Raw genomic sequence first — 24,778 nt, forward strand, 5'->3', positions numbered from 1 at the left:
AGCGACGAATAAATAAATAATAATTTAAACAATAAAATTGAAGATAAAGATTCTCTACAACTTCTTTGTAAATTATTTAATAATGCTTTAACAGTTATTTATTTACCGAGTTTGAGTTTAAATCGAACGCATTATTTCACGAGTGGTTTATCTTCTACTAGGCAAAAACGAGTTAATACTACATTTTATTTTTCGAATTAGTCTCAAAAGACATCGAGAAATTTCCAACAGTTGTCAAAAGTTCCTTATACAGGAGAAAAACTGAAAGTTTTAAATAATAAAATAATGTATGAGCGAATGAATCGTTATTGTTAACAGATGTAAACTAACTTGAATAAGCATGAGATAAGTTGTTTATTTACTTCATATGTATCATTCTTATTTTATTCTATAAAAAATAAAAAACGAAAAACGAGCCTTTATCCATCTCCTTGTGGGCAAAGTGGAATTTATAAAAATTGTCTTTTATGGCCTCAAATAAATACCTTTGTTTAAATTATCAACTACAGTTTTAATTATGCTCTCATTAGAATTTAGAGAACTTTGCGATATAACCTTAAAAGAACAGGCAAAACCTGGGGGAACTTTGATTTTATCTCAAAATAATGGATGTTCCTTTTTTTGAGTTCGATTGCTCAGAATCATTCATTACATCCATGTTTTTTTTTTTCAAAGTAAGATTCTACTTTCGCTGAGTTAAGGTTCACAGTTGGCGGTAAACATACCCTTTCTCGATTTTTTCTCACAGAGCATTTTTTTTAATTATGCCTATATAAAGGAAAAAGTCTAATCCACTTATGTGGATAAAAAACTTTGAAAAATATCCCCGACTGAATATTTTTTAGATCACACTTTAGAGTCCCCGAAACCTTTAATTGGGCCTCTGTTATTGGACATTTTTTTCAAAACTGAGGTACAATTTATCACTTTTATTTAAAATAATATTTTCTCTGTAAATTAGTATATCACGTACTTGAACAGACGTGTAATACCAAGAATATTTACTTAGAAACAACGCAACCGTTATTTTTGTGTTTCACTAAATTTATGTATACAATTTTTTTAGTACAATAGTACAGGAAATCTCCTGATAAGATCTTTGCCAAGTCCTCCTTTTTTATTTTATCAGCATGAAAACCCATTTGACCTCGGAACTTATCCTCTATTTCTTTCTTTCTTTTCTTTTGCCGTTAATATTTTTTAATCTAAATTATATGAAAATAAGACTCAAAATTTCAATTTTTTGCTTAACCAAATCCAAATTGTCCATTTCTTTGGGAGTCGCTCATTCGTTCCACAATTATAACAACCCTGCTGAACTTATTTAAGAAAAGGGAAAGGGCACTATTGTCAGCAGTAGCTTGTACTGTAATTTTTAAGCTTAAATTTTTTAAATATTTCAAATTATCCACTTCAAAGTAAAGAAAATAATGTATGGTGGTCACGAATATTCCCAAAAAACTTTTGTATCCTCAGAATAATAATAATTTTGATATTGTCATAAATATTAGCTTGACTATGTGGTTCAGAAAAGAGATATTTCCGGTTAAAGTTCGGTAAGGGAACTGATTTTTATATTGCGAATAGTTTCTTCGTCTTTATTACTATAAATCGATTAATCGAGTACTAAAAATAATCGATTATTTCGATAATTGATTAATCCGTTCAATGATTAATCCATTAATCTTGAGTATATGCATTTATAAAATAAGAATAGGCAATAACAATTAATCGATTATTTGCTTAATCGGTCCATTAATCCAACATTAGCTCTTAGCAGAGAAATTTTTGTTTTAATTCTTCGGTCTTATGCATTTTGTGTCGTTCAGCTGAACACTTCAGAATAACGTTCACTGAATGAGTTTGATTTTGTAGATCCATTTTTTTTAACTAATATTTTGAAAAATCCACGGTTTCTTCTTGCTAGTTTATTTTTGAGTATTTTATGAGGTTGTCATTTACTTCTGTACAACAATCTCAATTTATAATTTAATTTTTCTCATTTAAAAGTCTTGATAAGTGTTGGGGAATGAAAAATTACGGTTTTTTTCCGAATAATTACTTCATTTGTCGATCTATGTATTTGTAAAAGGATGGAAATAAAACGAAAATTTTTAAATAAATGATATATTTGCACTTTACTAACAAAAACATTACATTTAAAAACTTCACACGGGACAAACCTGATAACAATATCGTATGACATATTCTGATCTAAATGGAGGGGTGAAATTACTCGATAAATTAGTGTGTGCACATATAAAAATAAAAAAAATCACACCATAAAGATCCTTAACTGAAACTTTTCAATGAGAAAATAAAAACTAGTGACTCAAATTCAGTTCTTATTTCTTGGCAGAAGTTGTAATAATGGCACAACCAGCCGTAAAAACTGACCACAAAAGCAAAGTAGCTTCTAAATGCCCTGTAATATACCTCACCCCATCCAAAATCTGCTTCCAAATGGGGTTGACAGTCTGTTTCGAAGACGTAGGCAAGAGGTTCCTAGCCTTTAAGTAATCCACCAAAGCTGGAGACTCTTTTGTGTAGGCGGGGAAATATTCACCCACTTTTTGGCGAACCCACCACGAGGGCTGCGACCTAAACAAAATAATAATAATAATAAATAAAATAATAATAATAATAACACAAAACCAAATCAGAGACAGACAAACCTTTGACTCCACGACGAATACTTGTATTTATAGAGAATTCCTCGGATGTATTTTGGCGGTTTTTGGTTGAACGGTGAATGGTGTCTGTCCAAAAGAGCCAAAACTTCGGCTTTCCCCGTCAATAATCGGTGAGTTAAACTCAAAATCCAAGGCTGCTTGTCGTAAGTGTTGTAAGCCGCCCAGAACATCTGCCAGTCCAACCTGGGAGAGTATGGTGCTAAAAATATTACATTATACCACTAGGAGTTTAAGTGAAGCTTTATGTGCTTTTATAGCGTAAAAACAAGATAATTAAATTAAATAATTTAAGTAATATGTTACTTTACCAACAAAAGGTAAGGAGTGGTTCACATTTCCCGGCTTGTACAGGAAGTTATATTCGAGCCATGGGCCCTCAACATTGTCGGAACCTTCAAGGATAACTTCAGGACGACCATCCACTCCCATCATTTTTGGGAAAAGTCCATACTGGTTGACAGCATGCAGTTTATGAAGTCGGTTATATACAGTGCGGACACTTGGATGAACGGTTGAATTGGATGCTGTGTGTAAAGACGCGAGAGGAACCTACAATTGTTTACCCTAGTAAAAAAAACTAGACAAAACTAATCAAAGTCTTACGGTACTAGCGAAAAATAGAAGTACGGCGATTCCCGAATACAGAATTGTTGTAATAATTGTGAATACTTTTGATCCCTGAACGTCAAACAAGGAGATCGAGAGGGCTCGCAGAATTGTAACAGCCAATGAGATCAAACCCAAGTATATGGTGATTGTGAGACCTTGCTTGAGGACATACTCAAACTGGTCCTTCGTAAATGCTGAAAAAAGAAATAGTTAAATATTGTGTGCATTATAACGATATTCGTCTGAAAACTTTTGTACAATTGTCTTAAAAATTATTTTTATCTAATTAACTGGCTAGTTTATATGTAAAAAAAATTGTGCCAACACTTATTATCGAAGCTTATCTCCGAAGTGGAGTTAATAAATGACAATATTCGATGTCTCAATGTCTGTTATTAGATCACAGTCGACTAAGTGAAAATCATTTTAACACACCTTGTATATTCAAGCTTGTGCAATTTTGGTTATACTGGAGTTCGACACCAACTTTTATTTTAAATGAAAAGCAATGTTTTTTACTAGGTTTTGGATTACTTTAGTTACTCGAGAGTTTTCATTAGCTTCCCCTATCTGTTTTAGAGGTGTTTTATACTTTTTTCTTGGATTCCCATCCCATTTCCACTAAGATTAATCGCTTTTATGGTAATTTAATTTTCTTCTAATATTGAGAAGACGTGGAAAAAAATCATTATTCATAAATCTTTTCGCATACTTTGTCAGTCATTTTGTCATGAAAAAAAAAGTGGTATATCAAAGTTTTTCAAACATGAATTTTATTAATTTTATGTATACACAGGTGGAGCGAATGTTAATACAAACCGATGCAGAAAATCAGATTTGCGTTCAAGTCATAAAGAAAAAAATAATCAAGTTCTATTCAAAATTCAAGGTCTGCTGACTTTTTTCCAAAATTAAAAACACCAAATACGAATTAAAAATGTTTTTTAATGTTAAATAACTAAAGAAATGAAGGACGCAAGAAAAAATACAGCTTTCTAATTAAAATAATAAAGTAATAAATACACTTTCGGCACAATTGGAAGTGCTGTCATCTTAAAAAAATTCTTACTAAGCAAGGACGTAACGTATTATGAGAATATGCAAATTTTCAGATAAATTTCTAATCACAGTGACCTATGACAGTGGCCTAAGAGTTCTAAATTAAGTTTGTATCACTATTTGTCAAATTCGAACGTAGTAATTTTATTTCATTAATTTCCAGGTACAATCTTTTTTGGCAAATTTAATATTTTCAAGTTGAAGCATCCAAAATTCAGTTTCATGATTTGTTTAATAAAAAAAAGGAACTAGGGTCTAAATTTTCATTTTTATTTCATTTTCATTGTTATTTATTATTTTATTTTATAAATTGTAAGTAAGTTTAATTTTTATATTTATGGTCACTTTTAGAATTCCTTTATTGGGAGTCACTTTTAGAATTCCTTTATTGGGAGCCAATTTTGTATTATGGGGATAACGTATATATTTCTATCCTTTTTTATTAAAATTTTTGTTAGTAACTTATGTCAGAGGTTTATGTCGAAAATAATTCGGAAGCCAAACTTTGTGTTCGCTGTGATCCATTACTTATAATCTTTAATTAGATAACTGTTTGATAACACTTTGTATCAAAATTTAAATATTTTTCACTTTTTATCCACTTTCAAGTTCCAACAATAAACACTTTATACCACGAAAAACTACAGAACCAAAGTCAACGCTAGTATTTACCACCACGTACTTTTAAAGTGATTCTTTCTATTGTAAGCAATTAACACTATACACGCAAAATTGTTGATCAATTCATTAAATGTCAGTTAAATGTGGAATTACGAAAATTTCTTTACTGTTTTCGACATAGTTCAAAAGTCATCACCAGAGGGCGTCTAGTTAATTTTATTTCCGAATTTCAAGGTTAAAATTTTTGTCAAATGCATAAAATAACATAATTTTACGTCAAATTTAACCAGGGACGTAGGAAACGTAGAAATTTTGGGATTACTATTTAAAAAAAGAAAATAATTGAATACCTACCAATATTAATGTTCACATTTCCGAAATTTTTCGATATTTATATTAATAATAAATACATAACTTAAAACACTTCAATGCTAAAAATGCTTTTCTTTCAGTCACAATTTTTAGTTAAACATCTCGTCCCAAAAATTGGTCATCAAGGACCCTTCATATTTCCCGTCGTCTTTTTAAATTTTCTAAAAAATGATATTGAAGGTGTTCTCGTATGAAAAACGTAACAAAATCGTGAATTCCCAATAACTTTATAATTTGAAACATAATCTAAAGTTCACGTAGATGCTAAAGGCGGCCAAGCAGCGACAGGTTCAACTTTCCTAAAAATTAGACCCAATTTTGGGTTCAAGTACCTACGTATTTTGTAAATGCATAGACAAATTCCCAAAATCTGATAGATTTTGTACATAACATTATTTAGACAATCCACTTTTCCAAATGCTTGTTAATAATAAACGTAAAACTTGAAAGGAAAGGTTCAATTTCTCTCTCTTTCATGGATGATTATCATTTCTTAAAGTTAAGAAAAAAATGTTTATGATGAAGAGTTTAAACGTAAAATTCTTGTACTTATAAAGAAATTTATAAAGAAATTTGGAGTTCATATAAAAAAACAGTGAATTGACGACGACTGCCAGTCTAAACCATTTCTAAACGCAGTTAATCGACGAAAAATGGAAACATTTTTTGACAAATTTATTTGACTTTTCGCCAAATTTCAAGTGCAACACCACTGATTTCTATCCCAACTTGTTTTTTTACACATTCCAACCGACGTATATGAAACAAAATTTCGAAAATTGACATTCAATGTCCCAACTCTCCCAATATAGGAACTCTAGTCACTTTTATTAAAGTTTTAATTGTTATTTATGATTCTAATAAACTGTAACTGTGCATATGCTTTATTTCTTTGCTTTATCTGGCAATCTGAAGGTAAAATTGTGTTACTAATATAATTCGGTGTTACCAACTTAATTTCCATAACCAGGTAAGTTAGTTGAAATCGAGAGCACGTTACTTACCAATATTGGATTCAATTATCGTCCCGTCGAGTTTCAAAGAATATAACTTAACAACGGCCAATAAAAGAGCGCCATATGTCAAAATATTGATGACTTTTTCGATAAAAGTCCACTTGGTGAAGGGTTTGCGGCGGCCGTAAAAGAACTGGTCGTCCAGTAAAGATAAAAGTAGAGTTACCATCAACAAGTTGGTAAAGTTATAATTGCCAGTAAGTACAATAGATATTTGTAGGAATATCTGCAAACAAGAAGAAATAAATATATTTTTTTAGGTACTTCCTGTATTTATTATTTGTTTACTTACTTGTATCATAAAACTGGTGATGCGCACCGCTCGAATCGGGACGAAGAATAAAAACGGAATACCAATCTCACAAACATTGGCAATAACGCCGAACAGTTTCAAGTACCAGCTCGGAATTTGATGGAAGTACCAAGAGAGTGGTGTTGGTAATGGTAAAGTTTCAAAATAGTAATTAAATGCTGTGAATTGATTATGAGTTATGAAAATAAATAAATTCAAAGTGTGTAAAACAAACCAGATAAAGTCCACCACTTGGGGCAACCACTGATGAATTTTAATAGGCCACAGGTTAACAAAAATCGAAACAGTAACCAACGCACCAGCCAGAAACTAATAGAATCGCTGGGTAAAACTTTCGAACCCTTTCTCCTGCCAGGGAGTAAAGGGGCCACCAGGAGAACAAGAAAACCGGCCTCTAGTAAAAATTCGTCGCTAAAACATTATCGGTTTTAATTTTTTTTAATATACACAAGTGCCCCAAAAATAACTGAAAAAATGTCGAATATTCCAAACTCGAATCGAGTCATTTATAAAATCCCTGATAAGTTTTGCTTTGGTAACAAATAAATACAAATTAAACCCGAATTGTCAACAAGGTTATCACGAGTTATCACTTCAGAATCAGTTCTTACATTTTTTTCATTATTTTTGGGACAACCTTTACTTATAAAATAAAATACTAATTAACTTATTAAAAAGCACAACTGTAGTACTCAGCTTAATGTCAATGACAGAAAATTTTGACCTTTAAAATTTAAACATAGCCAACAATGTAGGCATCCCGCTTAAAATATTCCAAACCAAAAACGCTCTTCTTGATTTTGTTACTAACAGAATTAATGATTCATAATCACTTTGTGTCCATTGAAAGGTAAAAAAATCAAAAATTCATATGACAATTTTAATTCAATTAAATTGGTGCAATTTTAATACTTACTAATTATTGCTCACAAAAACTTGCCCAACTTGATAAAGAGAGAAATATAAAGACCACAACCCAGCAAAGAGTGGAATTGTACAAAACTTTTGGGAGATAAACCTAAAAATAAGAAAATATGTTAGTTTAGACTTATTATGTAATTTGTTTTGACAATATAACTAAAAATACTTTTACGAGTACAAAATAACAATATGACACGCATATATTGTTTCATGGATCTGGTAAATTTCCATTTTACATTTTACGTATAGGTTTAAAAATGAAACATAAATAAAAAAAACTTTCATCGTAGCTTCTCATTAAAAACGCCCTTGAAAATTTATTTCCAAGATTTTCCCTTTTTCTGTCGCATCAATGGTTTAAACTTCTGAGTAGTTCAACAATACGTTACAGTAAATTTTAGCTTTTATACTCAAACATACGTAATTCTATTCATGACAAACTGATAAAAAAAATTGAATCTCATTACATGAATCAGTTTTTTTTTCATTTTAACGTTTTCATGAGTTAAAAAGATTCCGGAAAACTACATAACGGCTTAGAATTTGAATTGAAAAGGAATCATGTTTCATAAGTCAATATCACTTATTCTAGACAGAATCATAGGGACAGAATATTTCGTTTGTTGTAGAAATGCACTAAGTAACGTTAGATGGTCCCTTTTTTATGATATCCAAAAGTTTAAGAAAATATTCCTTATATTGAACAATTGTATACCTGAATTTTTATCAGAAAACTCAACTAAAGCAAGAACAAAACATGAAAATACAGCAAAATAAGAATTTTGTATTGTTTATGTCAATGTTTTCTTATTTTTGTACTATTTCTTTAATTGTGAAATGACAGTGTTCGTGCCATGTCAAGCAAGACTTATCAATATTGAAGTCTGATGATGATTTAATTAAAATCGAAACGTCGCTAAAAATATGAAACTTATTTACATCCCTGCCCTAAACAACCAACAACAATTTCCTCCGTCTATTTTTTTAAATTATTCATTTTTATACTAACTAAACAAAAATCTAAGTCACAATAGAAAGCTTTAGCAAATAGATACGAGTAGACCCCCTGAGTTTCCAATAACAAATGTGATCCATAACGTTTAAAATGAAAAATTATTACATAATTTCCTCGTTTTACTCAAAAAATTAAAATGTTACTTCTAAAATATACCAAACACCCACAGAAAATAAATGATTATTTTTGCCCTTAATATTCCTACGGTTTATAAGGTGATGTTAAGAATATTTTTACCAACAAGTATATTACCAAGTATAGAAACAACAGGCAAATTAAAGGTATGGGTTTTTAGGTTTGAAACTATCACCCGTTATAAACATTATTTATTACATTAAAAGACCTTGAAAAGCACTTATTTTATTTTGTTATCTTTTCATGCGATTTTTATAATAGTTTTTACATAATTTCAACCATCACTTAGGCCTTGGATAGAAAACACTGAATATACTTCAAGAAAATTGTTTGTAGGCGACTTTAACAAAAAAAGGCAGAACTTTTATTACATTTTAGGGCGTTTTAAAGTGACATTAGATAAGAAAATCGACGTAACGGCAATACCATAAAATATTTTAAATAAAAAAAACGAGTTAATTATCAAACAGGGGAAAGGGCGATTTTTTTACACTAAAGAAAGTAGTAACCACATATTAGCATTTTTTTTGAGTGAAATAGGCTGGAAATAGGGCACACATTTAACTTTATGTTTATGTATAACACGAAAATGTTATAATGGAACCCAGTGACAAATTAGACGAGAAAAATAATTATATGAAAGCAGTTTTTGTTTTAAACGTTGAGCTTGAATTAAGATTTTTTCTTTTTAATTAAGAGTTTCTCATTATAAAATCAGGAAAAAATAAAAAAATAAAGCTTCTTTTTCCTAACTGTCAATAATTTCTTAAAAATATAAAGAAGTGTACCTACTATATCACAAAACAGTAAACAAATTTATCTTTATGATACGTATGATATGCATAACCAAAAAAAATCGAGAAGAAAATAAAATGATATTAACTTTACACAAACGGTTTTATCTTTCTTTTTTGCTCTATATTTTACAAGGGGTGAATGTTTTTTCGTTTCTTTTTTGTATTATTAGGTTTCAAAGTAAATGTTTCAATGCTAATTATTTAAAAAAATAACGTACATAAAACTGTTTCTTCTTATAAAATAATAAGGCAAGAATAAAAAGATAAAGCATCGTGTGGGTAACTGCCAATAATTTTTATTTTATTTTTTTATTATTACTACAAATACAGTAAACAAAAAATACGGTTGTCATTTAAAAAAATTAAAAATAACGTCATTACTCAATTTCTCCTTATGGACACCTAATATAAATGTAGTATTTACAAAAATAAAATCAACCTGTCTGTGTGTTACTTTTAGTTCAGTCTGTAAGTTAATTTTTTTAAACCGGAAGAATTTACTAAATTAGGCCAAAAGTGACACTTTTTCTTAGTTTCTTAGCTCGTTGTCAAGGTTGAAAGGTAATCATTGTCAATCTGAATACCATATTTTTTTTCTTTTCTCAAAAAAAAATTAACAATATTTAAAGCAAGACATGTGTTCAAAATTTCACCCATCACATTGGCCTTGGATAGAAAACACTGAATATATTTCAAGAAAATTGTTTGTAGGTGACTTTAACAAAAAAAGGCAGAACTTTTATTACACTTTAGGGCGTTTTAAAGTGACATTAGATAAGAAAACCGACTTAACGGCGATATCATAAAATATTTTAAATAAAGAAAACGTGTTAATTATCTAACAGGGCAAAGGGCGACTTTTTTACACTAAAGAAAGTAGCAACCACATAATAGCATTTTTTTTTGAGTGAAATAGGCTGGAAATAGGGCACAAATTTGACTTTATGTTTATGTATAACACGAAATTGTTATAATGGAACCCAGTGACAAATTAGACGAGAAAAATAATTATATGAAAGCAGTTTTTGTTTTAAACGTTATGTTAGAACAGTCCAAATTACACAAGGGACTGAACGTAATGTAAACGTAATATTTATAAAAAAGACAATAATAAAAACCTTATCTGTATTGATTTGCTTTCACTACAAGGAGAAAGAAAGCAAAGTCAAATACCTCCTGTTAATAACGTATAAAAGCAATAATAATAAGACATTTCCTTGGTAAATTTCATAATTTGCTAGTTTTAGTTTTTAAATAGAAAGTGTAAGTGACTTTCATAAATAATTTTTACCCTGTAAATGCTAAAAAGCTCCCAAGCAGTGCCAACACATCCAACGCATAATTCACATCCAAGCCCAAGTAGGGGGCAAGCCACAGTAATGTGGGTTGATAATGTACTTTGGCTGATAAAGTCTTGTGTTTACTGTTTTCCAACAACGATTTTGCCGGTAATATTCCATTATCGCCGTACAATCCTGAAAAAAGAAATAGCAAATCACCAAAAAATAATCTCTAAACACCAAAAGAAAAAAAAAACAATAGTGCAATGGACTTGGATCTCCTAACCAAAAACACAGTTATTTACATGAAAACTGAGCCTTTTTTTACTAAAATAGTAACTTACCGGGGATTTGGATGTAGAACGAAATAAATGCAAAGAGGTAGACTATGCAGAACGATCTCAGAAAGAGATTCCTGGTGTATCGCAGAGATATCATTGTTCACCGATAATTAACAAGCCGATAGAAAAAAATCCACTTCTGGAGATTGAACTCAACATGTAAACAATAAACAACACATTAATAACAACTTAACACGAGTACTTCTCTCGTATTTGATGATAGTGATGATGTGATCTGAAAGAATAAAGCGACGCAACGCAACCAACTCGAACCAACAAACGCCCAGCAAGAGACAAGGACACAGCAACCAGCCAAGCATGCACCTCAACATAGGTGGGACAAGGAGCGCTAGTTTGTAATATAAACAGGAATGATCGAATCCGAATAAAATAACTGTTTTTTATGTTTAACATCATCACATTTCCTCGGTTTTATGAAAATTGGTGGATTCTTCTAGGCATTAAGTTAATTAAAAACTAGCACAAGTAGCTGAATTTTGGAAATTCCTGTCCCAACAATGATGTGAACACAATTACAAATTTAGCAAAAGTAAATATTTGATACGTTTTTAAATGTAACAGTATATTTACATGCCATGTATTGATTATATGCACACACTTTGTGTTTACTGTACCATTAAAATATAGTGAAGAGAGAGCCAATATAACACTTTTTTTATTGTTTTATTAATTAATATTTTACATGATAATAATAATGTGTGTCTTGTTTACTCATTCTTGTTGGACTTTTTCTTAATGCCACCACCAACCAAAGAACCCTTCGGGGTCCCTTTCTTCACTTTTGTCTCTTGTGTGCCTTTTTGTTCCTTTTTAATTTTTGGTTTGCGGGGAAGCTCGGTGTCACCTAATTCTTTCTTTTCCTTATTTTTTGACTGTTTGGAGGGCTTTTTCTTGCTTTCTAAGCTCGACATACTAAAATTTTGGATTTTGAAAAATGACGTTTAGTGAAAAAATCAACAGATTATTGACACACGATGGCTGGGATCTTTTGTAATTATTAGTAATTGGCTTAAAAAAACTTAATTTCACACTTATTAATAAATTTCTGTTCGATTAAGCCCAAGAAAATATTTATTATGTTGATTTTGTATTTTTTTAATTACAGATTTCTGTTTTCGCTAGTGACACACATGTCAAATATTTTTCTAACCTCCAATCCCTTAACCTAAAATTTTCAAAAATTTTATTAAAAAAAATGTCAGATGGGGAAGATGATGTGCCCCAGTTGTCGGCAAGTACGTTTCAGGCGCTTCAGGAGTTTTACAAAGAACAGGAGGAAAGGGAGACGCGGTTTTTGTCAACACCTGATGAAAATACCACTTTAGACGAAAACTGGGTTTGTGAAATAAATTGTACCTTAATTGTGGGTTTTGTCATTGAAATTTGTAGCAATTGAGTCAGTTTTGGTACGATGATAAGACCACAGAAAATTTAGTTAATGTAGCTTTAAGAGAGGTGGGTCCAGATGGTAAAATAGCACTGGTTTCGTGCCCAACACTTTACAAAAAGATGAAGGAACGTGTAAGTGACAAGGGGGAAGGTGAGGAAGTTTTTTACTCCAATTCATGTGTTAAAAATGTCACTTTTTTCAGTAACACTTTATGAATATGATCAGCGTTTTAGTGTGTATGGCAATGATTTTGTTCCCTATGATTACAAGTCGCCTCTAGGGGTTCCGAGGGAAAAAGCTAGTTATTATGATCTTGTCATAGCTGATCCACCGTTTTTGTCAGAGGAATGTTTAACCAAAGTTGCAGTTACACTTAAATTTCTTACGAAAGACAAAATCATTTTGTGTACAGGTAAATTTTTTTTTACTGAATTAATTTTTGTGGTAACTCTAGTACCATGAACGGTATTTTGTTGATCATGTTTCAAGTGACCTTCAGTTCTTAACTCGCATGTAATGTTATAAGCAAGAGAAGGTCCCTCTTGTTTTTATGGAAAACGTTTACTGAATACATTCCTGTTTTGCTGAATAAAATAAAAATAAAAAACTACAAATTTCTACACCCTCTAGCGTATGAGTTTGAATTAAGATTTTCTCTTTATAATTAAGTTTCTCTTTATAAAATCAAGCAAAAATAAAAAAATAAAGCTTCTTTTTCCTAACTGTCAATAATTTCTTAAAAAATATAAAGAAGTGTATTACCTATTATACCACAAAACAGTACACAAATTTATCTTTATGATACGTATCATACGTATCATAACATATGATATGCATAACTAAAAAAAAATCGAGAAGAAAATAAAATGATATTAATGATATTGATATTAACTTTACACAAACGGTTTTATCTTTCTTTTTTGCTCTATATTTTACAAGGGGTGAATGGTTTTTCGTTTCTTTTTTCTTTTCTTTGTATTATTAGGTTTCAAAGTAAGTGTCTCCATGCTAATTATTGAAAAAAATAATGTATACAAAACTGTTTCTTCTTATAAAATAATAAGGCAAGAATAAAAAGATAAAGCCTCGTGTGGGTAACTGCCAATAATTTTTTTTATTTTTTTATTATTACCAGAAATACAGTAAACAAAAAATACGGTTGTCATTTAAAAAAAAATAAAAACAACGTCATTACTCAATTTCTCCTTATGGACACTTAATATAAATGTAGTATTTACAAAAATAAAATCAACCTGTCTGTATATTTCTTCTAGTTCAGTCTGTAAGTTAATTTTTTTAAACCGGAAGAATTTACTAAATTAGGCCAAAAGTGATACTTTTTCTCAGATTTTTAGCACGTTGTCAAGCTTGAAAGGTAATCATTGTCAATATGAATACCATAATTTTTTTCTTTTCTAAAAAAAATAACAATATTTAAAGTAAGACAGGTGTTCAAAATTTGGTAAAATTGAGTAAAATTGACAGGTAGTTTACATATGTTTATAAATTTAGAGAGTACTCTTGCTGACGTTGTTATTTACACTTACTATACAAGTAAATGTATGCATTTTTTTATTACTATGTTAGTTAGAGCAATATCTCAAAAACTATCATGATCACATAGAAATCAGAGTATGCTGTTTTATAGGTCTCTCTTGTTTTTATAGAAAACGTTGAATTCGTTCCTGTTTTGCTGAATAAAATAAAAATAAAAAACTACAAATTTCTACGCCCTCTAGCGTATGAGTTTGAATTAAGATTTTCTCTTTATAAAATCAGACAAACATAAAAAAATAAAGCTTCTTTGTCAATAATTTCTTAATTTTGTTTTTATAATTACCAGATATATAAAGAAGTGTACCTACTATATCACAAAACAGTAAACAAATTTATCTTTATGATACGTATGATATGCATAATTAAAAAAAAAGAAAATCGAGAGAAGAAAATAAAATGAAAAAGTTATTGATATTAACTTTACACAAACGGTTTTATCTTTATTTTTTGCTCTATATTTTACAAAGGGTGAATGTTTTTTGTTTCTTTTTTGTATTATTAGGTTTCAAAGTAAGTGTTTCCATGCTAATTATTTAAAAAAATAATGTATATAAAACTGTGTCTTCTTATAAAATAATAAGGCAAGAATAAAAAGATAAAGCCTCGTGTGGGTAACTGCCAATTATTATTTTTTATTTTTTTATTATTACTAGAAATACAGTAAACAAAAAATACGGTTGTCATTAAAAAAAATGACATTACTCAATTTCTCCTTATGGGCACCTAATATAAATGTAGTATTTACAAAAATAAAATCAACCTGTCTGTATATTTCTTCTAGTTCAGTCTGTAAGTTAATTTTTTTAAACCGGAAGAATTTATTAAATTAGGCCAAAAGTGATACTTTTTCTCAGATTCTTAGCACGTTGTCAAGCTTGAAAGGTAATCATTGTCAATATGAATACCATATTTTTTTTCTTTTCTCAAAAAAAATTAACAATATTTAAAGCAAGACAGGTGCTCAATATTTGGTAAAATTGACAGGTAGTTTACATATGTTTATAAATTTAGAGACTACTCTTGTTGACGTTTTTATTTGGACTTACTATACAAGTAAATGTATGCATTTTTTATTACTATATTAGTTAGAGCAATATCTCAAAAACTATCATGATCACATAGAAATCAGAGTATGCTGTTTTATAGGTCTCTCTTGTTTTTATAGAAAACGTTGAATTCGTTCCTGTTTTGCTAAATAAAATAAAAATAAAAAACTACAAATTTCTACGCCCTCTAGCGTATGAGCTTGAATTAAGATTTTCTCTTTATAAAATCAGACAAACATAAAAAAATAAAGCTTCTTTGTCAATAATTTCTTAATTTTGTTTTTATTATTACCAGATATATAAAGAAGTGTACCTACTATATCACAAAACAGTAAACAAATTTATCTTTATGATACGTATGATATGCATAATTAAAAAAAAAGAAAATCGAGAGAAGAAAATAAAATGAAAAAGCTATTGATATTAACTTTACACAAACGGTTTTATCTTTCTTTTTTGCTCTATATTTTACAAAGGGTGAATGTTTTTTTGTTTCTTTTTTGTATTATTAGGTTTCAAAGTAAGTGTTTCCATGCTAATTATTTAAAAAAATAATATATATAAAACTGTGTCTTCTTATAAAATAATAAGGCAAGAATAAAAAGATAAAGTCTCGTGTGGGTAACTGCCAATTATTATTTTTTATTTTTTTATTATTACTAGAAATACAGTAAACAAAAAATACGGTTGTCATTAAAAAAAAAATAACGTCATTACTCAATTTCTCCTTATGGGCACCTAATATAAATGTAGTATTTACAAAAATAAAATCAACCTGTCTGTGTGTTACTTTTAGTTCAGTCTGTAAGTTAATTTTTTTTAACCGGAAGAATTTACTAAATTAGGCCAAAAGTGACACTTTTTCTCAGTTTCTTAGCACGTTGTCGAGCTTGAAAGGTAATCATTGTCAATATGAATACCATATTTTTTTAAACTATCATGATCACATAGAAATCAGAGCATGCTGTTTTTTTTCTCATGTGATTTTTAGATTTTTTGTACAATTTCTTATAATAAATATTAATAATACATAATTATAATAATAAATAAATACTATTAAAATATTCTTTAACGAAATTTTGATTTCTAATGTCATTCTACAGCAAATGTTTTAAGCAAAAATACTTTAAAAATATCCTAAATTCCAAATAATAATTTTTGTAGCAACTTAATACTCATTATAATATTTTTGATGAAATTATTTATTAATTAATAAATTGTTTTTAGGCGCAGTGATGGAACAATTCGTTGAACGCCTGCTAGACCTGAAGAAAACTCCCTTAAAGCCGCAACATCGAAATAACTTGGGAAATGAATTTTACTGTTATTCCAATTTTAAGATTGAATGTTAATGTTAATAATTAAAACACGTTTTTACATAGGTACTATTTTATTTTTTGGGGGGTGATATGTATACATGAAATGTGTATTTACAACAATTTAAAGCTATGGGGTGAAAATAACTAATCACAATATCAAAGGCAAGTAACTAAATTCACTGTGACAACCAATGAATGGTGGCTGTGCTAATAAATAAAATTCGGAATGTTTAAAAGAAGCATAACTTCTACAATATTACTTTAAACTCTTCCAGTTGAAGGCCTCACAAATTCATGCAATTCTTGGTCCCGCCTGATAATTTACCACCTTTACACCCTTCCAATAAATCCTCATCTTTAGCGCATTATTGCCAAATAATTTAACGTGCCATTAAATAAATTTCCACAAAACTTTAACAATACTTTATAATTATTTCATCTTAAATTTAAACAGCAAAAGAAGTTGTCAAACAACATTCACTACAACGTTTGTAATTAATTTATTTAGAATTTATTTGTTGCAGTCGCTGTGTTTATATTGCTGAAATCATTTCACAAGTAATAAACTTTCATTCGATTCAAAGAAAAAGCACAACCTGTGTGGGTGGGATTTGTTCAAAACAACCGTTCTTATAGGCCTCTAAACCACATTTTCACTAAACTAACCAACAAATTAATCACCAAACATTCATTTTTATTACGGGGTGAACCTTTTATACAGTGTGACCGGCACAAATTTGGAACAATACAGTACGACCTCGATAATCCGAACTAAATGTTCCTACAAATGTACTAAACACACAAAATACGTTGCTTCAGTTAGTAGAAATTAAATTAGAAAAAAAGACTGAAACCAAGTTATTTTACAAAATAAAAACATTCAAGGTGATTTTATTTTACGACAAATTATGGCAGTATGTCATCGTAAAAACAAGTGAAAACAGCTTGGTGAACATAAAATAAAATAATAACATACACAGTTTTTTGTCCCAATGTTTAGTAGTCAAGTTTTCCTGTTTTGATTGTTTGGTTTTGTTTATTAGTTATTATAATGCAATAATGTTCAGAATTTACTATATTATTTGTCGCCATAGTATCTTCGAAATACTTTTAGGAAAAAAGTTATTTGCTTAAATTTTTACTTTCTTCAGTTTACTTTCTGCTTTCTTCAATAACAAAATATTGTTTGTTCGAACATTTCGGACTTAAAATTTTGTTGTGTACTTAATAAAAGTTTGTAAAAAAAATCATATTAAAACATATATACGTAGTATTTTTGGCGTTCGGTTGATGAAAAATTAAAAAGCATTTTTTCTACTATTTTATAAACGGGTAACTGAACCTGTAACACTGTAATTTTTATTTTTTTTAATGTTTAGAGATTTTATAACAAATGTACTCTTCAAAATTCACCTGAATTCAGATTCAAAAAAAAAAATATAATTAGGTATTTAGTTAACTTATTACCAACTGAAATTTTACTCTTAAGGTGATATTATCTTACAAGATAAAACAAGTACAAAATAGTTTAGTAAACATAACATAAAATAAAGTAATAACTTAAACAGTTTTTTGTCCCATTGTTTAGGAACCAAGTTTTCCTGTTTTAATTGTTTGGTTTTGTTTATTAGTTATTTTAATGCAATGATGTTCAGAATTTACTATATTATTTTTCACATTAGTATCTTCGATATACTTCTAGGAAAAAAAGTTAATTGCTTTAATTTTTACTTTCTGCGTTCTTCGATAATAAAATATTGTTTGTTCGAACATTTAGTTGTTAAGGCTTAAAACTTTTTTGTATATGTTTTTCTACTATTTGACAAACGCCTAACTTAACCTGCAACACTGCTTGTAATTTTAATTTTTTTAGAAAGTTTTTGGGGATTTTATAACAAATTATCTTTACTTCAAAATTTACTTTATAACTTAATTAATTAAGTAAAAACACTCTCTAGATTTTGATCTCTGGAAAAGCTATATCATTTGTTTTTTGTTTTTGTGTATCTGAATTCAGAGAAATAAAAAATCATAATGAGGTGTTAAATTAATTTACAAGCAACTAATATTTTACCCTTAAGATGAATTTTCTTTATAAGATAAATAAAATAATAACATAAACAGTTTTTGTTACAAGTTTTTCTGATTTAATTGTTTGGTATTGTTTATTAGTTATCTATGTTATCATAATGCAGTGACTGTATTATTTTTCACATTAATATCTTCGATATTATACTACTAAGAAAAAAGTTAGTAGCTCTTTAATTTTTACTTTCTGCTTTCTTCAAAACAAAATATTGTGTGTTCAAACATTTCGAAATATTTGGCTTTAAAACTTTGTTGTATTCTGAATCAAAGTTCGTAATTTGTTTTGTAAAAAAAATCATAGTAAAACATACAGACGGAGTATTTCTGGCGTTCGGTTGATGAAAAATAAAATAGCACGTTTTTCTACTATTTGACAAACGTCTAACTTAACCCGCAACACTGCTTGTAATTTTAATTTTTTTAGGGATTTTATAACAAATTATCTTTACTTCACAATTTACTTTATAACTTAATTAATTAAGTAAAAACACTCTCTAGATTTTGATCTCTGGAAAAGCTATATCATTTGTTTTTTGTTTTTGCGTGTCTGAATTCAGAGAAATAAAAAATCATAATTAGGTGTTAAATTAATTTACAAGCAACTAATATTTTACTCTTAAGATGAGTTTTCTTTATAAGATAAATAAAATAATAACATAAACAGTTTTTGTCACAAGTTTTTCTGATTTAATTGTTTGGTATTGTTTATTAGTTATCAATGTTATTATAATGCAGTGACTGTATTATTTTTCACATTAGTATCTTTGATATTATACTACTAAGAAAAAAGTTAGTAGCTCTTTAATTTTTACTTTATGCTTTCTTCAAAACAACATATTGTGTGTTCAAACATTTCGAAATATTTGGCTTTAAAACTTTGTTATATTCTGAATCAGAGTTCGTAATTTGTTTTGTAAAAAAAATCATAGTAAAACATACAAACGGAGTATTTCTGGCGTTCGGTTGATGAAAAATAAAATAGTACTTTTTTTCTACTATTTGACAAACAGCTAATTTAATCTGCAATACTGCCTATAATTTTTATTTTTTAAGTGGGTTTAGGGATTCACTTTCAACTTAAATAATTAAGTAAAAATACTCTCTAGAAAAAGTTGTAACCATTTGTTTTTTATTGTTGTTTATCTGAATTTAAAATAAGATAAGGTTTAAGACAAAATTAAAATAAGTAACATAATAAATGTAGTAGGCAATTGTAGGCTTTATCCTATATCTTGAAAAGTTCGGATCATCGAGGTCGTACTGTATTTTTATGGGTTACTCCAGTTTCCAAATAAATGCCACTCATGTTTTGAGATCTCCATCAGTTTTGGAGACTTGGTGTAAACTTTATAAAACTAACAGTTAATTGTACCAGATGCCAACAAAAAAGCTGATTCGTCCATTGATAATTTAAAAATAAGGAAATAAATGTAGTGTTGAGTGTTGACATCCAATACATTTGTTTAGTATTCTGTTATCACAAATAATATTTGATCTAGTTCTTTGGATGATATGATTAATAATAATTGTTATTTCTAATCACAGTGAAACAACTCATTTAAAAATGGAAAATTTGATTCAATTTAACCACATCACCCGTTTCAGTCAATAGCATCTACCTAAAAATCTACGTGAAATAAAATTTATTTAATTTACCACAACGGTGGTTTCAAATCAGCTGAACAAGTCATGACCCGTTTCACGTAGCGTTTTACTCGTAAGTCTTTCAATCTCACTGAGCAACATCTGGGTGTCTGTGTCAATTTCTGAAATAGGTGGACTGGCTTGAATCGAATTCTGGACGTTATCCCACTCTAGAGAATTGGCTGAGGAAACACGCGACCAATCTGAGTCGCTGTTTAATGCTGGAGCTGTGTTTTGAGGACTTGCTTCACTTGGACACTCTGAGAAGTCTTCAGGTAGCGCAGTCCTAAACACCTAGTTAGTTTTTTCGGATTAAAAATTGTGCTACCAACCAGGAACTCCCCGATGGATCATGAATCATTGAAATTGGAATCGTCTCATGTTCCCATTCTAAGTCTAAAGAACTAACAGGTGTTGAAGCTGCTGTTCTTGATAGCAAAGCTCGAGCGTCCAAACATTGGAGTTGAATGTCGCGACTTGTACATGATCTGGCAAAAAATACGTATTAGGATTGTGCAGGAATTTATTTCCTTTGTCTCATGGTTAAAATAAATATTCAGTATTATTTATCGATAGTTTTGTTAGGGTCACAAAAGAGCGCAGTTGCTTCAAGAGCAATGAATTTAAAATTGGGTAGATTTAAATAACAGTGAGCAATTTAAACAAAACAAAAAAAATAGACAGACAAGGCATTAAACTCTAACTAATAAATAAACTATTTTTTGGAGCATTCAAAGACTAATAAATCACACAGAAATCAGCGTTTGCTATTCAATTCTTAATACTTTATATTGTTCTTTTTTCTCCGTGAATGTGAATTTTTCACAATTTCTAAACAATTTCTTATATGAATTAAGGTGTGATTAATATTATTAGGGAATGCAGATAAGTATATTTTTTCATAGATGATTTATTGTCTACGTTTTGCCCCCTTTTTTGGGGTTTCTTTCATTCTTAAGGCAAATATCTGAACAAGTCTTTGTGTGTACGAAAAAACCCTTTGAGAGAAATTACTTCAAGGTACATTTATTCAGAGTGAATAAATAAAAGGTTTAAAATAAACAAATAACACATTTTCGAGCTCGTTTTTTGACCAAATAACTTTGACCAACTGCCACTCGCTATTGTTTTTGTTTTTGATTTACGAAAAAAATTATTCAAAACGGTTTATTCGTCTAAAAAAGTATTAAAAAAAGTCAAAGTTCAAAAATTGTTTTAGATTTTCGTTTTAACTTTTTATTGAATAATCGATTTCAATGAAATTTGCCGTCATATCTACATGTTTTCATACGGCTGCTTGTAAAGGACTCACCAATCAACAATTTTTATTATACAAGGTGCTCAAAAACTGGCGCATCAACTCAATGGTACGTTGTTGAAAAGCATGTATAGATTACGGGAAAAATCTTTAAAAAAATCCTAAAGTCATATTTCAAAAAATCTGGAGCTACAAATTTAGTTTTTTAACTTCTTCAGTTTTTAACAATTAACAATTAACAATTATTTTTCAATTTCCTTTCAGACTTTAGCAGCTTTTTGAATTAAAAAAAAAATAAATTCATCAAAAAAATCACGGTTTGTAAATGTGACAACACTGGGAAGCCGTTTCAAAAATAATTTATTTCTATTGTTGATCAAATTCTCTTGCGATCATGACTGTTACACAACGTTGTTTATCATTTATTTAAATTTTTTTATTTATCAATAACTTTAATACAAAGAATTTTTTTTTACCTTTATATGTAAGCAGTTCTCTACCACACTTCATTAAGTTGGTGCGCCGGTTTTTGAGCACCCAGTACGTTATCCAAGTGATATAATTTTTTTTATTCGAAAGACTCATTCTTTCTAAATAATTGTTGTAACTTATAAATTGTTAGTATCGGCATCGGTTTTAGAGCAAAAAATAATTTATATCGACGTGTTAAAATTTCAGATGTTTGCCCATTTATTATTATTGGATTTTCATTTTTTTTCCATTTTGGCTGTTGTTAGACAACAATAATGTAAATGATTATTAATTTAGACCACAAAAAGCATTTTTTCACAAAATTGTGGATTTATAAAAATCGTTGGATTTCTAGCTATCTATATTCTATTGATGACAAATTACTTGTTCCAAATTTCGTGAAACTCGATTTTCCATTTAGAAGTTACTAATAAAAAACGAAAACAATTTAAACAATTTTTAACTTTGGCACCGTCTAACTTTTAACGGTACAACTTGTTATAGAAGTTGGGTTAAATCGTTTTATTTTGATTTAGAGAATCTCTATTTCTCTTTTGTTCCTTCCTATCTTTTCGTTACACTTTGTAGATTAAGACAAGTCAAAAATAAATAGTATAAATTAATTAATACATAAATGATAAGATACTTGTAACTAACAAAAAAATTACGATAATCATTCGAAATATTCTTGACATTATACAAAAGCAACTTATTTAATATGTAGTTAAATTGGCATAAATAAAAGTTGTCATTTTAGAGAAATCTTAATAAATTCATAACTTCCTTATTATTAAAGACACACATTTAGTAAAGGAAATGTTAGTACGAGTCCAAATCGATGTGGAATTAAATTAAATTAAATCTCTTTTATTTAGGAAGAAAAAAAATGTAGCATCCCATTTGAAAATAGGTACTTGAAGTTTTCCAAATTTTGGGGTTTCTTAACCTTTTTTTTTCGAAATTTGAAAACACCAAAGGAAAGGTCTCAGTCCAAACTTGATTTGAAATTGATTAAATTGTGGATTTTTGAAGTGGAAGGTTCTAATCCAGAAAAGTTTTTGAAAGTGTAAATAGTAGAATATTACCGTTTGAAATTTTATTATTTGACCCTTTGGCTTGCTTAATTATGACGATCAGCGTTTTCATACAAGTTAAAAAATATTAAAGCTTCCTCTAAGTATAAATTGAAATAAGTATTCACACACAAAAAAAATTGTATTTGAATTCACTAAAATGTTTATCAATCTTATCTATCTTTTAACAAATTAAATCAAAAATTTATGTAATGTGAAAATAAAACTACACATTAAATAAATAAACAACTTATTTTACAGTAACACATATCTGTCCAAGTCATGAATAATAAAAATAAAACAATAATAAAATAAATAATAAATAATAACAGATATGGTGAATAAATAATAAATATTTTATAAAACCAAATTTAATTATTAATTTAAAGTTTTATTCGAGATAAAAAAATATTAACTACAAGATTACGCCTAACTAAAAATGTATAAGTTTAAAGTTAAAAACTCAATACATAGTCTCTGATACAATTAGTACAAACAGTTTATCGAAAACAAAATTTAAAAAACGTAAGCAATTACTGGTTTGTGCAAAATTCCGTTATTTTTCAAACTGTGCGAAAATGGTTGAAGACACAAAACTCTAATGAACAAAGTTTTAGAGAATTACATTTCCTACAGAATAGTAATATTTCTAGTTCCAACAGTTTAAGTTTTGCAACAAAGTTTTAACGTCTTTGGGGTCTAAACTCTTGAACTTTTGTAAAGGTAATTTAATTCTTCACAACATTCTTTATTATTTCTTTTCTGAATCATCAATTTTATTAGCAGCGTTTAACGTTTTAACGTTTAACGTTTTAACGCAAATTCAAACTTTCAATATTCATGTATTTTATTTTTAGTATTTATGAAGTTTACTGTAGTTTTATGCTCTCGTCCCTTACTGTAAAATTTTAAATACCTAGTGTCCTTATTAGTTTTTGATACGTCGTTTTAAATACGGAAAGGCTTCACTTAATTATATGGAAAATGCGCTAATCTGGAATTAAAATAGACTAAAATCTTACCCTGTTGAGGGAAGGCGCTGTGATTCATTCAGTCTACTGTACGCAGTCAATTGAGGATTCAATAAACCGTCAACCAAATCTAGCACTGGCTTCTGAAAGTCCATAAAAAGTAAAGAAAACAGAAACATAAACAATTAATTGTAAACCTGTTTGTTGTCGTTTCTTTTACTAAACAACCGAGAAAAAAAGCTCCTGTTTCCACGAAAGCCGGAATTAACAAAAATTACTCATTAGGAAAAAATCTACAACATGTTACTACCTTTTCACGCTTTGTTGTCTGGTGGAACTCTAAAATAACCCCTTCATTATTGTTACTTTCCAATAATTGAACTTACATCGTCCACCAAAAAAGAGAATTCGACTCCGTTCCTCTGCCCTTGCAGTATATTGAAGTTGCGTAGACTTTTGGAAGTATCTGAATTGGGCAAACACTTGCCAAAACAGCTACCCATCTTACTTGCAGCCCATTTAGGACTGCTGAGTGTTTAGCCCCCATGGGGTGGTGCTAAAACGAGTGACTCCGTGGTCATTAAATTCAAAACACCGAATTAATCGCCACATTCATTTGGTACACTTATTACACTTTTATTACGTTAACAGCGTTTTTCAAAAATATTTTGCCAAAAAACTCGAATTGTCAGAGTGACATATGAGGGGTGGTTGACAAGTAGTGCTACCACTAATAACACGAAAGTTCCCAGTTTTGTATACAAATTT

General features: G+C 29.0%; 3 protein-coding genes across 3 annotated transcripts; 1 reads left to right on the plus strand and 2 right to left on the minus strand.

Annotated features, from left to right (window-relative positions):
* Window positions 1–2,111: 2,111 nt before the first annotated feature.
* On the minus strand, window positions 2,112–11,429 carry LOC658763 (lipase maturation factor 2). The gene is made up of 10 exons (XM_965125.4): window positions 11,176–11,429; window positions 10,843–11,026; window positions 7,600–7,701; window positions 6,898–7,094; window positions 6,663–6,841; window positions 6,359–6,596; window positions 3,297–3,496; window positions 3,002–3,242; window positions 2,676–2,892; window positions 2,112–2,601 (listed from the first exon to the last, which is right to left on the minus strand). Exons 1-10 carry the CDS (start codon window positions 11,267–11,269, stop codon window positions 2,346–2,348), a joined length of 1,908 nt encoding a protein of 635 aa, XP_970218.2. The 5' UTR covers window positions 11,270–11,429; the 3' UTR covers window positions 2,112–2,345.
* Window positions 11,430–11,837: 408 nt separating this feature from the next.
* On the minus strand, window positions 11,838–24,755 carry LOC103314056 (uncharacterized). The gene is made up of 6 exons (XM_008198887.3): window positions 24,397–24,755; window positions 24,321–24,349; window positions 24,208–24,253; window positions 24,062–24,153; window positions 20,570–20,725; window positions 11,838–20,523 (listed from the first exon to the last, which is right to left on the minus strand). The coding sequence occupies exons 1-6, from the start codon at window positions 24,511–24,513 to the stop codon at window positions 20,268–20,270; spliced, it is 696 nt and encodes a 231-aa protein (XP_008197109.1). The 5' UTR covers window positions 24,514–24,755; the 3' UTR covers window positions 11,838–20,267.
* On the plus strand, window positions 12,389–16,567 carry LOC658835 (uncharacterized protein). The gene is made up of 4 exons (XM_008198904.3): window positions 12,389–12,529; window positions 12,583–12,733; window positions 12,786–12,995; window positions 16,414–16,567. Exons 1-4 carry the CDS (start codon window positions 12,389–12,391, stop codon window positions 16,536–16,538), a joined length of 627 nt encoding a protein of 208 aa, XP_008197126.1. The 3' UTR covers window positions 16,539–16,567.
* Window positions 24,756–24,778: the final 23 nt, after the last annotated feature.

This window comes from Tribolium castaneum, chromosome 1 (genome assembly GCF_031307605.1).
Source record: "Tribolium castaneum strain GA2 chromosome 1, icTriCast1.1, whole genome shotgun sequence".
In the NCBI taxonomy this organism is placed as follows: domain Eukaryota; kingdom Metazoa; phylum Arthropoda; class Insecta; order Coleoptera; family Tenebrionidae; genus Tribolium; species Tribolium castaneum.

Excerpts from the sequence above, each read along its gene's own strand:
- LOC103314056 (XM_008198887.3), bottom strand. The coding sequence starts at position 24,513 with ATGGGTAGCTGTTTTGGCAAGTGTTTGCCCAATTCAGATACTTCCAAA. Across the intron at positions 24,350-24,396 it reads TCTCTTTTTTGGTGGACGAT|AGTTCCACCAGACAACAAAG; the intron begins GTAAGTTCAATT and ends GGGTTATTTTAG. Across the intron at positions 20,524-20,569 it reads GATCCATCGGGGAGTTCCTG|GACTGCGCTACCTGAAGACT; the intron begins GTTGGTAGCACA and ends CTAGGTGTTTAG.
- LOC658763 (XM_965125.4), bottom strand. The coding sequence starts at position 11,269 with ATGATATCTCTGCGATACACCAGGAATCTCTTTCTGAGATCGTTCTGC. Across the intron at positions 7,702-10,842 it reads AGCTTTTTAGCATTTACAGG|GTTTATCTCCCAAAAGTTTT; the intron begins GTAAAAATTATT and ends TCTTATTTTTAG. Across the intron at positions 3,497-6,358 it reads GATAATTGAATCCAATATTG|CATTTACGAAGGACCAGTTT; the intron begins GTAAGTAACGTG and ends TTCTTTTTTCAG.
- LOC658835 (XM_008198904.3), top strand. The coding sequence starts at position 12,389 with ATGTCAGATGGGGAAGATGATGTGCCCCAGTTGTCGGCAAGTACGTTT. Across the intron at positions 12,734-12,785 it reads TGTAAGTGACAAGGGGGAAG|TAACACTTTATGAATATGAT; the intron begins GTGAGGAAGTTT and ends CACTTTTTTCAG. Across the intron at positions 12,996-16,413 it reads CAAAATCATTTTGTGTACAG|GCGCAGTGATGGAACAATTC; the intron begins GTAAATTTTTTT and ends AATTGTTTTTAG.